This window comes from Epinephelus moara, chromosome 12 (genome assembly GCF_006386435.1).
Source record: "Epinephelus moara isolate mb chromosome 12, YSFRI_EMoa_1.0, whole genome shotgun sequence".
Lineage (NCBI taxonomy): Eukaryota > Metazoa > Chordata > Actinopteri > Perciformes > Serranidae > Epinephelus > Epinephelus moara.
Genome location: NC_065517.1, coordinates 32447749 through 32463825, shown reverse-complemented (window position 1 = coordinate 32463825; position 16077 = coordinate 32447749). Strand labels below are relative to the sequence as shown.

At 38.8% G+C, this 16077-nt stretch overlaps 1 protein-coding gene across 1 annotated transcript; it reads right to left on the bottom strand.

Moving 5' to 3' along the window:
- Positions 1-4538: 4538 nt before the first annotated feature.
- LOC126399028 (elongation of very long chain fatty acids protein 4-like) lies at positions 4539-14452 on the bottom strand. Its single transcript, XM_050058751.1, has 7 exons — positions 14167-14452; positions 12403-12494; positions 10921-11108; positions 9335-9415; positions 7759-7930; positions 7466-7593; positions 4539-5909 (listed from the first exon to the last, which is right to left on the bottom strand). Exons 2-7 carry the CDS (start codon positions 12467-12469, stop codon positions 5628-5630), a joined length of 918 nt encoding a protein of 305 aa, XP_049914708.1. The 5' UTR covers positions 12470-12494; positions 14167-14452; the 3' UTR covers positions 4539-5627.
- Between the last annotated feature and the right edge of the window lie 1625 nt (positions 14453-16077).

Sequence of the window (16077 nt, the reverse complement as noted above, 5' to 3'; positions counted from 1 at the left end):
CACATAATGTCTGTGCCAATTTAGTTAACTTGGCTATTACTCAACTGTAGTTCCTGTGTGTGTGATGAAAGCTACAAAAAACACATGAAATACATAAAAACAGGAACAGCTCTACTGTACATATATCAGAGCACATTTCATAAGAGCACACAAAATATGTAAAAACAAGAATATCAATACTTAAAACATAAAAACAAAGCTCACTTCGGAGTTTGAATTTGTATTGTTACACACTTGATTGTATTTTAGCCACAATTGAGGTTATTGTTAAACACATTTATTGCAAAAAAAAAAAAAGATATAAATTCAAGATAATGTATCATCAGTCCATCAAAAAGATAATCAAATGTAGCAGTCTATCAGTTTTAATAAGCCTCTTATTGTGGTGCCATATTGTTGCAGCACTTGAGTAAAGGAAAAAAAAAGTGCAAATTCGTGTTTGGAGTCCATCTCTTTTTGTGAACGTGGAATTTTCCCAATAATTCAATAATTGTACAAAAAAAAACAAGATAATAAAATAAAATTAAGTCTTTTTCCTTCTTATTACATATACAAATGTCTTCATCCTGAAATTGAATTGTTTCCCATTTTTCTTTCTTATATGATGGTGAACATCCAGCCAAAATATTCTGGTGTACAAATATATCATAGTCATTTATCAGGCAGGAGGGTCCAACAAAAAACACCACTGGGTTGCATCATGAAAACTGTAGGATCTATCTCAGCCTCTACAACTTTAACCTGTGTCTAAATGCTGAGCTTGATGAGAGAACCCTTCTCTGTCTGATTCATATATGTAGTGTAAGCAGATTCAGGCCCAGCAGGAGGCGCTCTCCACACATGAAAGTGAGTCAGCCCAAGCTCTGAAGGCAATCTGTCCCCCACAGACGGAGAGCCAGTAAAACGCTGACTGTTTCCACTCTGTTAGGCTAGAATGAGCTTCTTAGTCATATAATTGCTAATGAGATGAGTGAGTGACGGGTCGAGTTTGCAGAGATTTAACCCCTTCAAACTAACCCTTCACCCTCTAAAACACTGGCCCTCTCACCCTGGGTGGGTCAGTCGGCAGTCACTCAGCTAATGAATCCACAGGCCTACATACGGGGGGGGGGGGCAAAGTGAAGGAAAAACCTGAATAAAAGAGCGGAGAGATATATCAAATACAGATGTGTCAGTGCAGCAGGGCTTATTGAATGACTTGGTGAGAAAATGATATGTATTGTATCAGCACATTGATAATGTATTGAAATGCTACAGCCTTCACAGTCACTACACCTTAACCCAGCTAAACACCGAGAAGATTTTGTAAGATAACGCTCACCCCACCACCATCTCCATAAGACCAAATGACCAAACTTTCATCTTAAATCTATTCAGTGTGTTAAGTTTGTCACCCATCCACATCTGTATATACACACATTTACATACATTATGGCATGCCATTTAGAAAATTATGATATATTTATAATATGAAGTCTGAATATACAGAATGACAGTCAGAATATATGGAGTGAACCTGGAATATATGAAAAGCAAATCGGAATATATAGAATAAGTTTGAATATATTGAATGAACCTTAAAGATATGAAATTAAACTTGATTATATAGAATGAAAGTTTGAATGTATGGAATAACAATGAACATATGGATGGAAACTAGGAGTATTTAAAATACATTTTTGACTTTATGGAGTGAACCTTGAATATATGGAGTTAAACTTGAATATAGGTATAGAATAGAATAATCGAAACATACAGAATGGAAGTTTGGATTGGTGGAATGAAAACTGAATATATAAAACAAAAGTTTAAATATATGTAATAAACTTTAAGATGGAGAAAGAATGTTGAACATATTTGTGAATATATAAAATGAACCTTTAATATATGGAATGAAAAAAGAATATATACAACAAAAGTTTGAATATATGGAATGAACCATGAATATATGGAAAGAAAGGTGGAATATAAAGAATTAAAGTTTGAATATATGGAATGACCCTTGTGTATATGTAACGAAATTCAGAATATATTGAAAGAAAGTTTAAATATATGGAATGAACCTTTAACATTTGGAATGAAACTCGAGTATAGGTATAGAATGATGATCAGATCATAATGAAAGTTTAAATATATGGAATGAACCTATAATATTTGGAATGAAACTCGACTACAGGTATAGAATGATACTCGGATCATAATGAACGTTTAAATATATGGAACGCACAACGAATATAGTGGAAAAAAGGCATTATACCAAATTAAAGTTTGAATATATGGAATAAAACTGTATTATGTATGGATTGAAACTTAAATATAGACATAGAATGATAATAGGAACATGCAGAATGAAAATTTGAATATATGGAATGAACCTTGAGTATATGTAAAGAAAGTCAGAATATATCGAATGGAAGTTCAAATATATGGAATGAACCTTTAATATTTGGAATGAAACTCGACTATAGGTATAGAATGATAATCAGATCATAATGAAAGTTTAAATATATGGAATGAACCTATAATATTTGGAATGAAACTCGACTACAGGTATAGAATGATACTCGGATCATAATGAACGTTTAAATATATGGAACGCACAACGAATATAGTGGAAAAAAAGGCATTATACCAAATTAAAGTTTGAATATTTGGAATAAAACTGTATTATGTATGGATTGAAACTTAAATATAGATATAAAATGATAATAGGAACATGCAGAATGGAAATTTGAATATATGGAATGAACCTTGAGTATATGTAAAGAAAGTCAGAATATATCGAATGGAAGTTCAAATATATGGAATGAACCTTTAATATTTGGAATGAAACTCGACTATAGGTATAGAATGATAATCAGATCATAATGAATGAATGTTTAAATATATGGAATGAATATATTGAAAGAAAGGCATTATACAGAATGAAAGTTTGAATACATGGAATAAACCTTTGTTATATATGGAATGAAACTTAAATATATAGAATGATAATGGGAACATAAGGAATGAAAGTTTTAATATATGGAATGAAAATTTGAATGTACAGAATGACAGTCAGAATATATGGAAGAAACTTGAGAATATTAAATGAAATCTAACGACAATTAATAAACATCCTGGCGAATGCGTGTACGGCCAAAATAATACTGGTTACCGTATTCTACAGATGAAGAAATTTGTTTGCTGTTTATATCCTGAAAGACTGAATGCAGCGAACCAAGGTGCCAAGGTATTCAAATTTAATTTCATATATTCAAGTTTCATTCCATATTTTCAAAATGTCATTCTATATATTATGACTTTAATTGTATATACGTTTATAGGCATGTATTGAGTTCTGTATCAAAGTGTAAATGTTGTAGCCCTCTGCTAGTTATGTGGCATACAGTTCTATGGACTCCATAGTATATGTGAGCATACAGGTATATGTCTGCATGTTCCTGCAGCAGCAGGGATGCGGGTTATAGTGACCTGAGCTAAATGCCTTTGATAGAAAAGCCTTGGCCCTTCTGCAATCCTCTTAGTCCCTGGCTTAGATCCCTCTGTGTCCCCATGGAGGACAAATACTCCTCCTCTCACTCATCTCATCAGGTCTATCATTCACATCTACACCCTGAGACCTCCTTTCCACTTCCACCTCCACACTGGTGCCAATGGGTACAAAGAGACAGGTGGTGCTGCAGCGTAATAAAGTGGACCGCTGCAAAGTAGTGCATTACATGTACTGCACCGTAGGCTGGAGGGAGGAGGATGTGGGGAAAAGTAACACAATGGGTGTGATCTGAGACTTTTGGACGACAAGAAAAAAAGATGGTGCATGAATAATTTAATAGATGCCATTAGTAAATCCACAATGTGGTGAAAGAGCGATGGGATATAGTGTTTCTAATGACAAAGTGGATGCGGAGTGTGTGAAATTTATGTGGATGGGAGGCAGAGGTAAAGTCCTGAGATGAACCAGGATGTTAAATTCACAGCACAGATGCCACACAAAATTTAATAGATAAAATCTTGCTAATGTTTAGGGCTCTTTTTTGCTCTAACCGTTATCACTTTAAAGTATTGTTAAGTCATTTGCATGAAAAATCGACACTGTATAACAGCTAAATGTTAACTAATCCATACAGTTTGAGTTGCAGTAGGGACCTGGTGGCAGATTAGTGAAGGCTTCTCTTCCAGTGACCTGCTTTCCTGGGTAACTCATGGAGTGACGTGGAAATAAGCTCTTTTGAAGCTAAAGCCAATTTACCCCCAAAGATTAGGGCAGATCTGTCTGGACAGGCCAAAGACACAGCCTACCTCTGCCTCTCACACACACACCTAGAAGAGACCTTTCCATGCCGCAGATCCCGGGATGGAAGAGGGATGAAGGGAGCAGAGGAAGGACGAGGGAGAGGAAATGGGAAGATCGGGGCTGGGAAGGCTTTGGCTCCAGATTAGGCTCCTAATGGGGTATAACGTGATCCTATATGTTGAGTTACTGTGGCGTTAAAGTAGCTGATTTTGACTTGACAAAGACACACAAACATGATCTATGGGGTGCTGACATTGTCTTTATTTCAGTTATATGTGCAGCCAGAAGCTGTGTCCGCTTTCTTATTAAGACAATGAAATAGCTGTTTGTTTTCTTTACAAAAAAAAAAAAAAAAAAAAAAAGCTCTTGTCAGGAGGAGTTTCCCTTCAGTCCTACATGGCAGTGAGACAATATTGAGCTGAATTTCAAATCTCTTATTCTTGCACCTCGGCTACGTCACACAGCAAAAAAGGAATAAATCGTGAGGACCCACAAAAAAAAATATTATTAACAAAGATACCCACAAATTTGCATAAATACTAAAAGAAACTACAGTCGCCCTCCCCCAAAGTGTTTTAAACCAGGTTTTTAATTCACAATGAACACAAAGAAAATAGTCATCTGTAAATGCAGCACAGTTATATCAGTTTATCAGACAGCAGAGAATGTCCGTGACATGTTGGATTGGTCGATGATTGGTTGATGGCAGTTGTGAGAACGTCGTATTGTGATTTTTCCGTTCGCTACCTTTGCTCTAAGTGTTCGTAAACAAAAATAATTAGCCCCCCGAAAACCTTTGGTATAAACATCTGCATGTGTTTTGTTGGTAATAGTTAAAGTCATTAAAACTCTTTCAGAGCACTATAAAATAAATTAGCATATTAACGACTATTTAAGCTTTCAGTTAAAACAATACTGGAATCCAGAGTACAAAAGTTGGAGGTGAATTTTGGTTGATAAGTTAGAGGATGCTGAGCAGTGTGTAGGTCCTTTAATATTTTGGTCCTGTTACGGTCCAAAACACAGTTGGACAGCAGAGCGCGGAGCCTACGTGATCAGTATCTTGCTTTTCTTGATATTTAAAAAAAAACTGTAATGGAGACAACCAACACCCCTCTCTTCCTCTCAAACCCCCGTACAGACACAACACACACACTTCTACCCTTTCACCTTCCCGAGTTGGTCACAAATCACATCCATCTACGTTATTTGCAGGGATGATGAAGCCGGTCTGGTTTCTGTTTATCCCTTCCCTACCCTCCCTGCTTCTCTGGCCCTTAAAACAACTGTCCTCTTTCCTTTAATCGCCACGCGGGCCCCTCTTCCTTCTTTACTCCCTTTTCGCTCGTCCTTTCTTCTGCCTCTTCCCGTTATCCTCCACCTCCTCCACTTTGCTATGACCGTTAGTTACCGTAGATGTGCCGTTTGCGACAGGCTTGCCTCCCTTATGCGTGGAAGAGGGTTTGCGTCGGTAAGCGTGGTAGTAGAAGTTGGCGAAGAGGATGATGAAGGTGACGGCGTAGCCAATCAGAGCCCACTGCATCCAGGCGGGGAACGGACAGCCTGTGTAGAGGGAGTGGCCGGCGTGGCCGATGGTCACGTGGAACTGGATCTGTTGAACATACAAAATGTCATGATGAAAGGGTTAAAGGTGCAGTATGCAAAAGATAGTTGATTGTTGAGTCTCATGCCCAAGTCGTCAAATACCAATGCTTTGGTTTAGTGGTTCGGCCCGACTGCCAGCCAACCCAAAGTGTCTGTATTTGACAAGTTGGGAATGTGTCCTTACTCCTAAAGATCCGTGGTCAAAACTGTTTGATACCAAGTAAACTTGAGTCACATTAAGGTGCATCCTCACCGTGTTTCTTTTCTTAAACCTACACTACATAACTTTAAATTATGTACATAACATTACATTAGGTACCTAACCGTATACATGGGGCACTAACTTGCCACATATTGTTACTGTTTCTGAATCGATGTATTTTGCTCTGAACCAAAAAAAATCTACAGATTTGATCTCTTTTGTCTATTTCTAGTTTCTTCAATGACCTAACTGCAATGTTATGAACAACTACACTAGGGCTGGATATCGGTATTCGATGACTTTAGAGGTATCCATCGAAATGACCCATACTAAATAGTATCAAAACATCTCCAGTGAAGTGCTACTTGCATAGAACCCTTTTTGCACCACAGATCTGATCATAGACCGTCCAGTCTCCCCGATGGATATTAGCAAACTTTCTGTTGCTGCCTTCTCCAGAGCTGCTCTCCTCCAGGCAAACAGTCAGTTCAACATCTGCCGGTTAGCATTAGCTAACACAGCAGTGGTGACTAATATCCAGCACTGAGGTCTTGAATGATCTCAACACATCCGTGGCTCGACTCTGTTGTTAATAACCATCAGGTAATGTTAGCTGTGTGATGCCAACAGTTGGCTCTGTCACTCTGTGTGTGGCCAGGCAGACTCTCACAATGGTCCCCAGTGTGGAACTCACACTCCTGCAGCAGCAGCTATAAACTACAAAGTCTGTGGTGTGGTTAAGTTGAGCGCAGTGTATTTGATGGAGCAGACAGTTCAGCATGCTGAGATGCCACCAAATGTTTGAAAGTATAGCCATACTACACACCAACCCATTCAAATTATTGGAACCCAATGAAGTGCTCTATTGGTATTGGTATCACTTCAAAGGTACTGCTATTGTAATTTTTTAAACAATACCCAGCCCTTGTTGGCACAATTATGTTTTCTTTGTCAAAGTGACGTGCTTTGGGCTGTGGCGTGGCAGCCGTATGAGTGGTAGAAGGTAACGTTAACCCAGAAGTTGACTTCAACGTCACCACCACAACAAGGCCATAAAACTGTGTTCGGCATGGTGACGTTCTAAAGTCTCACCACTTGTTAGCAGTTTTTTTTAGACACATAAAAGCTTCAAAATTCATGAGTGGGGTATTTACAGACATATTTTATGCTGTAGAACAAAACGTGAAAACCTCTACAGGCTTTATTTCAGGCATTGAACCAAAAACCCATTTAAACAACCCATTAACTTCAAGACGAGGGTACCAGAAGTGCATAGATGTTACCTCATTTCTGGAGCACTCAATACACATCTGCAATTTTTTACAACTCAAAGGACACATGCAAAAATAAGTAATACCCACCATCTGAATAATGGTGAGGTATTTCTTCCACCAGAGGTACTTCTGCATCTGAGGTCCCAGAGCTGCCAGGCCGTAGTAACCGTACATGAGGACGTGGATGGAAGAGTTGATGGTTGCACCAAAAAATGCTGTGGAAAGATAGAAGGGTTAAATCTGTATAAGATGGCATGGTGGTTGTGTTATTTATAATTGGCTAGTGTGCAAGTGAAAGTCGCTTCTTAAGTGGCAAAAAAGACAAGATCAGTTGATAATTTCGACATCTGGATGTGGTTACTCAAGATCCTTTTACTCACACTGTCCACCGGGGACCCATTTGATGCCGATCCACCAGAGAATGAACATGGTGCAGTGATGGTAGACGTGGAGGAAGCTGACCTGGTTGAACTTCTTCCTCAGGATGAAAAACACTGTGTCCAAGAATTCCACTCCTTTGGAGATGTAGTACCACCAGAGAGCAGATGCTATCTGAAGACATGAAATAAGGTGGAGTGAATTACTGCAGCTCGCTCCGGTGGATCTGTTCGCGATAACAGCACTGACAGATAACAGCTTAAGACTGCAGATACAGTGTGCAGCACTCATTAGTGTCACTGAAGGCCCTGGTTAATCAGCCTTTTACAGCCCCAACCTGACTCCATTCATGTAGGGCAGTTGAGTAACATACTACGAATAATCACCACTGCAGAGAACAGTTTTTAAGAATAAATATGTGAACAAGGTATAAAAAAGGAACAAAATGCTAAAATTTAAGTTTAATGCTTTAATCTTTTGTGAGTGCCCCAAAAGGCAACTCTACAATATTGTCGCAATATTCATATGATTATTGATGTTTGTAGTTCGATATGGCAACAAATTTGACCAATTTTAGCAACAGTAACAAGCTCAGACACTGTAAATGTTTAGTTTTCAATACTTATCGAGTCCCACTGATCCCAAATTGCTAGGAGAAATTGAAAATGCATACCAAACAAAAGTTCGGGTCTCAGGAAGAATGTGAATAAATGTATATATATTGCAGATGTAGTCGCGATTAGATGTCCTATTGTCCCACTGCAACATGTCACACATCACTCTTTGTGCTCTTCTATCTTAGGCTGCCCTCCGCTCCACAGTGTACATAAAAAATACTCCCTACTTCCTGTTCAGGGAATGTTGGTTTTGGGAGCTTCCCACCACAAACTTCCTCCATTCAGAACACCCTACAATGTTATCTACGCACACATCACTTCCTCCATACCTTACCCTGGTAACATAAACACCTCACATACCTGTTGCGGCTACTGTGAAATGTTGCGCTACAGAAATATAAATAAAAATGTTCATCGTAATATTGAAGTTACACGAAGCTGTAACTTCAATATTGGTTTGGCTAGCATAAAGTTTAGCTTAAAAGCAGGCATGGAGCAATGACTGATGGGTAATCTTGCTTGTCAACTTGTTGCGAACACAGTTCACAGTCCCCTTTGATCTGAGCATTGTTTGCTCCCTATGGTTTTGCTTAATGTGGCTCAACAACCGCAGTGAACTACCAGGCAACTCACTCCTACCAGCCTGCTAAACACATGCACATAGTACACATGGCTGCTCTCTGAGCCGAGGTGCTGTGGCATCATGCCACCGTGACAGAGCGAGGCCAGAGGGTGGAGGTTGGGGTGGAGTGTTACAGTGGTGAGACCAATTACCCCCGCCTATCTGAGCGCAGGCCACGCCCTGTTTGTCCTGAAATCACTACAGATATATCTGTTGATATCCTCCTTTAACCCCCAGCAAAACTAAATGCACAGATCTCCTCGAGGTCAAAGGTTTCTCAAGTTAAGTTTGTGTTCAGAGGTGTGTGCTGAGGTGATGTGTGTGTTGGAGGGAGCTCACCCTGACTTCATTGACATCATTGGAGTAGTTGACAGGCTGACAGAGGTAGCTGTACCCGGCTGCTCTAGAGCCTAGTAGGAGCTGATGGGAAGAAAGGAACCACAAAGTCAGAGAGAGGCTGAGAGAGCAATGGCTGACATTTCCTAATATTTTGAAGAATGCAACAACTACTGCTATAATCCCTGTTCGCGCATTTGTTTTCTCAGAAGGATACCAATAATTTACCAATAAGTTTTGAGTTTTATATAAAACCGGACACTACTGAGCGCCAGTAGACATCAGGGATTGGAAATCACTGCTACAGTAGAATCTGTATTCTGTAATATTGCAGGAGGTGCTGCATCTTATTTTTCATTAGAGTAGATGTATCACCAGACACATTATTTGCTGAAAAAGAAAATATGTAGAGTAGGGCTGCAACTAACGTTTATTTTCATCTTTCTTCTTTAATCAGTTAGTTGTTTAGTTGTCTATACAATGTCAGAAAATGTTGAAAATGTGGATCAGTGTTTCCCAAAGTCCAAGATGACGTCCTTAAATGTCTCGTTTTGTCCAAAGATATTCAGTTTATTATCATAGAGGACTAAGAAGCCAGAGAACATTCACATTAAAGAAGCTTTTCTTTATAATGACTCAAACCAATTAATCCATTATCAAAGAGAGAACGCCTGTTCAACCACTTAAATTTCAAATTAAAGTGGTTCAACTGAGAGTATCTGTTCTCTCCCTTTACATTAAGTAGTAGGTTTGTCACAGTGGGCAGTATCAACAGTGACACACGCTGCTGTAGTTTGCTCTGCACCATCCTTATTGTCTTTTCTTGCCTTTCTGTGCATTCTGTGTGAGCAACCAGCAAAATGAAACATGCATAATCAGCCGGTGATACGACAGGGCAATTGGACGAATATCTGTGTATCGCCAGTTGGTTATTTTGGGCAATTTTTGTCATTTTATTTTGCTCATTTCATAGTCTCCGAAGAACAAATGAGAGTCACTGTTCAGCAGGCAGCAGGGAGAAACAGGAAATCAAGGCCCGACGACTCATACAGTTTTCTGATCAGGCCAGTGAAAAATAAACTTGACGTTATCTAAAAATAAATCGCGTTCTGCAGGGATACTCAGCTTCCTTTGCCCAGGGGCCACTTTTGCAAAATGACAGGAGGCAAGGGGACAGTTTATAATCTTAAACCAAACATTAATACTATTTACCAGTATATATAATAAATGGCCATTTTCAACCTTTCAACGTTTGCTGTATGCAGGTGTGTCTTAGGATTTGAGGATATTTAGGGCTTATCTTAAACCTCCCCCGGCACTTTTTTTTAAAGAAACAAACTCTATTTTTGAAATATTCAAATACTAATAATATGATAATATGATGATTATAATATTAAAATCTGAGCGTAAAGCCAAACTTGACTGTCACAGTGTTTCTTTGATATAGCCTGAGGGAAAAAGATTTGTTAACACTTGTAAAGGGAAAACATATTAGGATCTTATTATGTAGTTGCCATGGCAACAAAAACAAAAAACAAGACTACAAGTCATGTGTACTGTGATACACGAAGTAATCTCCATGTCCTCACCTCTTTGGCGATGTAGAAGTTGAGAACCACCATGCTGAAGTTGTAGACTATGAGGGTCTTCCTGAGTGTATAGGGCTGGCGGTCCTGCATGTATCTAGGCCCCGCCCACAGGAAGAACAGGTACAGGCAGCTGATGGCCAGAGTGGGGACTGGAGATGACATCATTGGCCAGTTCTCCACCCTCTTGTCTGGAGGAAAAAAAGGTTCATTTTAAAAGTTCAAACACATGTCATGCCTGCTGTATTAAGGTTAATTTGTACAGTTAACTCCCACGCAGTTATAGAACATGCACACACACTGTAACAACCACATGACACTTGATTGGTGTGACACAAGTGTATCAGGTTTGCACTGAGTTAGATTACTACATTATAGTTTTGTATTAATCACTTGAAGGAAAAGTTCAGGTAAAATCTAGCTTTATAAAGATACTTTATACATTTTTTTGCTCTTTTGTGTCTCTATACAATATTCTAATTTACTTAACAGCCTTTTGGTTGCCTGTAAAACAACATTACTAAACTATGTATTTAATTGTTTTTAAATTTATGCCCAGGCTACCTGTGGCTGCTTCCTGGTTTAACTTTGACCTACCAGATTTAATCATGTAGTTATGCTATCGCAAACTTGTACATGCTTTTTGTTGTTGTTGTTGTTCATAAATTCCATTATATTCAATACATGCATTACGCAGTATGCGCACTTCAGAAATTTATGATAAAAGTTGTTGAAAATATATTCAATAGTATAGAAATAACTTTAAAATAAATTCAATTGAGACAGCAGGGGAAATTACTTTGCCTAACAGATTTTATGTTGTTGCTTTGTAAAATGCTGTCAAAAGAAATAAAAAATATATTAAAAAAAATAAATAAATTCAATTGTACAACAAATAAAATACATAAATTAAAAGTACGGAAAAGGGGAAAAAAAATAAGTATCTTAAAAAAAAAAAAATACAAAGTCTTTTAAGGCAAATCGTTTAATGCATATAATATTTTACTAAAATAATAATTAAGTTAAATATGTAATTTTCGTCTGATGAGAAATAAGGATTGTTTAAAATGAGTAGTATGGAACATTTTGATTACAGCGCATATCACATGCGTGTTATACCCCTTTCTCTTCCCCCCCCGTTATCAACCTTTTTATCTTTTAAATTGATGCCAAAAAAAAAAAAAAACACTTCTAAAGCTTTTCAGTAAGATATATTTTTCTTTTTGTGGAAAGGGTCTTCTGTAAATCAAACCAAAAAGAAGTGGCATGAAAACCATCTATGTTCATGACAAGTATGCTCAAACTTTCGGAAAGATAACATCCTAAATTGGGCACTTTTCTGTGCCCTATCTCTACAGGTACGCTGATGACTATAATCTTATCATAACCCATACCATTTTACCTGATAATTTGCATGACAATGACAGTCGACAGTCACATATATGAATTGGCACATGCTGCTCTTGAGTGATGTAAAGATCTTACCTGCTATAGTAAGGCCCCATTTGTAAAATTCTACAGTGTCATTCACAAGATGTGTTACAACCTCCATGGCTCTGCCTTTGGTCCTGATTATACTGTGGCAGGGAGAGAAAAGGAGAGACAGAGAGGTAAGGGAGCAGACATCGGTGAGAGGAGCCACCATAATTAAATCACAAACCATACGTATCCTATCAGTCTAACTAGTAGCATGAGGAGCTACGCTACGGAACCACTGAGACACATCTCTGCCATAATTAACTTCCAACTGACGATGTGCACATGTTCATCAGGCCAAAGAGAACACTTGCCAGCATCATATCAAACTGACATCCCCAAGTATAAGAGCCTTTTGAACAGGGATCTGTATTATGCTGTGTCATATTATACAGTACACAATGGACTTATTCGGCTCATTATAAATGAATGGATGAAATCCATTACACTCAGCATTGCTGCAAACATCCCAAAAGATGGCATTAGGCCTCTCTTCTCTTTCCGTCGTTTCAAACAATATTGTAACATTAGCCATGGCAAGATGCTAATGCACTTTGCATTGATTCTTATGATTGCTGGCCGGTCACAACAGTTTGAGATGATTAGAGGAAATGAGTAATTAGTTTTGTCTCTGTATCTGACACTTCAGATAGATAGATAGATAGAAAGATAGATATGGATGGATAGATAGACTTAATTCCTCTATTAACCTCCTTTAACTTAGTAATAGTGGTACCTATTCATCAAGGGAGATATGTGCACCTTATTGTCTGTAATTAAGCAGCATTACATAACAAACACTTCTTATCCACCTGAGAGCTGAGAGCAGGTGTCTCCATATTAATCTATAATTAATCCGATGCGTCAGATCAGCTGCCCTTTCAATAATTAATGTGCACCAATGAGCGTCCACTCCACGCTGACAAGAAAAGTGCTGAGTATTTGGAGCAATATTGCACATGGGTGTGAGCACCCACCATATAATCTGCAGCATGGACTACTTTTTTTTTTTTTGCAGGACTTCATAAAACAACATACCCAACACAGGGTTTGGTTTAGTTGCAGTGGCCGGCGGAGGGAAATCAGATAGAGGAGGGTTAACCGGGTTTGTGCGCACACAAAAAGACAGGGGCGCATGTGTCAGCAGGTTTCGCTCGGACCGCTCAAGAGGCTTAAATTCAATTGATCAACGAGCTTAGATGTAGGCCTAAGTACAAATGCCCAACGACCCACAAGCCTGTTTGATGGTTATCTGCCTACATGCCCTATGACACACTAAAAAAAGCTTTACTGGTCAATAAAAATAGAAAAATATGGGGATAAAGCTTCCACACTGTTACAATGACACTCTTATTGTAATTCTGAAATAATAATACATTTAATAAATGTGTGTTTTAAAAGCTGTAGCTTACAGACAGTCAATTAAATCGTTTTGTTTAATCGTAGGGATGTTAGCGGTAATTTAAATGCTATTCAAATGTGCCTTTTGCCCAGGCTTAACAGGTGGGTGGGTGCTAACAGCGAATTAAGACGACAATAATGTTAGCTAGCGTTACTGTAAACTATAAAAATGTTAAGAAACGTATTTTCTTGTCACCCACATTATCAATTAGCTTTAACATGAACAAAGGGCTGGGCTCGTCTCCATTAAGGCTTCTTAATTAAGCCCCAAAATGACACTAAAACTGGGAGTTAGCCGGTTTTTAAAAATATAAATACACGAATAGCATTAGCATGCTCAAATTACGACAACGTTAAAAAACCGTTACTCACGTCCTCGATATTTAAAAGCGTGTAATGACATCCGGTGCAATTTGATGCCCAACTCCTCTCAGTTACGGCTGCGCTCCTCTTCTTCGTCTCCTTCTTCTTCTTCTTCTGCTGCCGTTACTGCTACTCAGTTTCTACGCCGCTCCGGCTACAGTTCGACATTAAACAGCAATTTGGCAAGAAACTAGACAAGGCAAGTTAAAATCTATGACTAAGATAGGCCAATTATGCATTCAGTCCGTGCCGGCCGCTCAGCCGCATCATCTTCTTGCAATCTCCTACACACAGAGAAGCCAGACGGTATTGCGCATGCGGGAATTCACCCTTCGCGTCTCGTGTGTGTGTGTGTGTCTGTGTGTGTGCGCGCGCGGCAGCCGTCGGCAGCTCTGTGTGACAAGACGATTATTTCCCTCTGTTCTTCCTCGGCGTTTTCCCATTATTATACAGCTAAATGACCAATTAACACACATATTAACCCACAAAATAACTTCTAGCCGTCTAAACTACTTAAATCATCCTAATAAACCTCCACCATGTTCTTTTTTGTGTATTTAAACAAAGCTAATGTTTCCACATCTTAAAATCACTTGTCTAAATCCATGTATTTGGCTCTGCAGGTAGCAGCTGACAACATGGCGTCAGTGCCCGGGTTATCCCACTAGATGGTGCCGTCAAGCCATAATTGGATCTTCATTTCGCCTGCCCTCTTTGACACACACCAGCAACCAGAGATGAGGTTTCTTTGAAGGGAGACTCTGTTACAGTAAGTCAACAATGAAGTTCCCTTTTCCCTGTGGTCCACCCAAACACCCTGCTAGTTAGACACCCGTTGGTCACTGACGGTTTGTTATGTGTCAAAAACTGCACAGTCACTGTACAAACACAAATTAATTACCAAACATTTGAGTGAAATTTAGTTGGGATAAGAGAAGGAGTGCCCATGGTGCCTCATTTGCAGTACATCATGTGTAGTTGGTTGATTCAGAGAGGCTCCATCTATTCAGTGGTGTAAGGAAGTTACAGAGGGCCCCAGTGCAGGGTATCATGCATGTATTGTCTTGACACAAATAGAGATTTGACACTGGACAACATCAACATACATTTTACCCAGCAATCATCATTGCATATCTAAAAAAATATCAAACAAAGTAAGAAATGATCATTTAATTTAATGTTTTTATAGTTTATTTATATATTGTATAGCTTATGTAGAAAAGGCATATAGTTTTGTTTTACATAGCAACTGACTATAATAAAGTAAACCATGACATAGACAGGTTTGCCTTTTTAAGGATGTATATAGCAAATGGCACAACTTTTAAATTCGAACCACTCTTTTACTGTCATGCCTTTTTGAAGATGGGTATATATTCAAGGTGGCAATCTGAATCACTTGCAAGAGTCCGCTCTATCTGCGGGCCCCTCCATCCCACGGGCCCCAGTGCAACTGCACTTGGGCCCCTGGCTCCATCGCTCTGTCCTTTTCCTGTTTCAATTATGTAGTTCTTACTTTGACTGAAGTCATATTGTTTGTCAGATGCACAAATGTAAAGGAACAGTGTGTAAGATTTAGGGAGATTCAGTGGCGTCTAGTGGTGAGGATTGCAACCAATTGAAACTTTGCCCTATTCCTTCAGTATTCATTTTTCATTGGGTTTTTACTGGGACCCGAATTATCCACAGATGTGTCTTCCTCTCCAAAATGAGCAAACCTGGTGATTAAAACTGGTAAAAACACTGAATAAAGCAATTTCTCGTTAAAAATCAGTGTTTTTCTTATGCTGTTTGGCAGGTTGCAGAAGGGCCACTCACCCAGCGCCTGCTATACTGTATGTGCTCACCTTTTGTCTCTCATAACCTTATGTGTGTTCACCTAATTTCTAATCCAGACGCTCAGGAGATTTTTACCATGAG

What these genes read in the sequence shown, in the direction of transcription:
- LOC126399028 (XM_050058751.1), bottom strand. Translation starts at nt 12,469, where the DNA reads ATGGAGGTTGTAACACATCTTGTGAATGACACTGTAGAATTTTACAAA. An exon ending in ATGGGGCCTTACTATAGCAG is followed by an intron (nt 11,109 to 12,402) that starts GTAAGATCTTTA and finishes TTTTTCCTCCAG; the next exon opens with ACAAGAGGGTGGAGAACTGG. An exon ending in ACCTCACCATTATTCAGATG is followed by an intron (nt 5,910 to 7,465) that starts GTGGGTATTACT and finishes TATGTTCAACAG; the next exon opens with ATCCAGTTCCACGTGACCAT.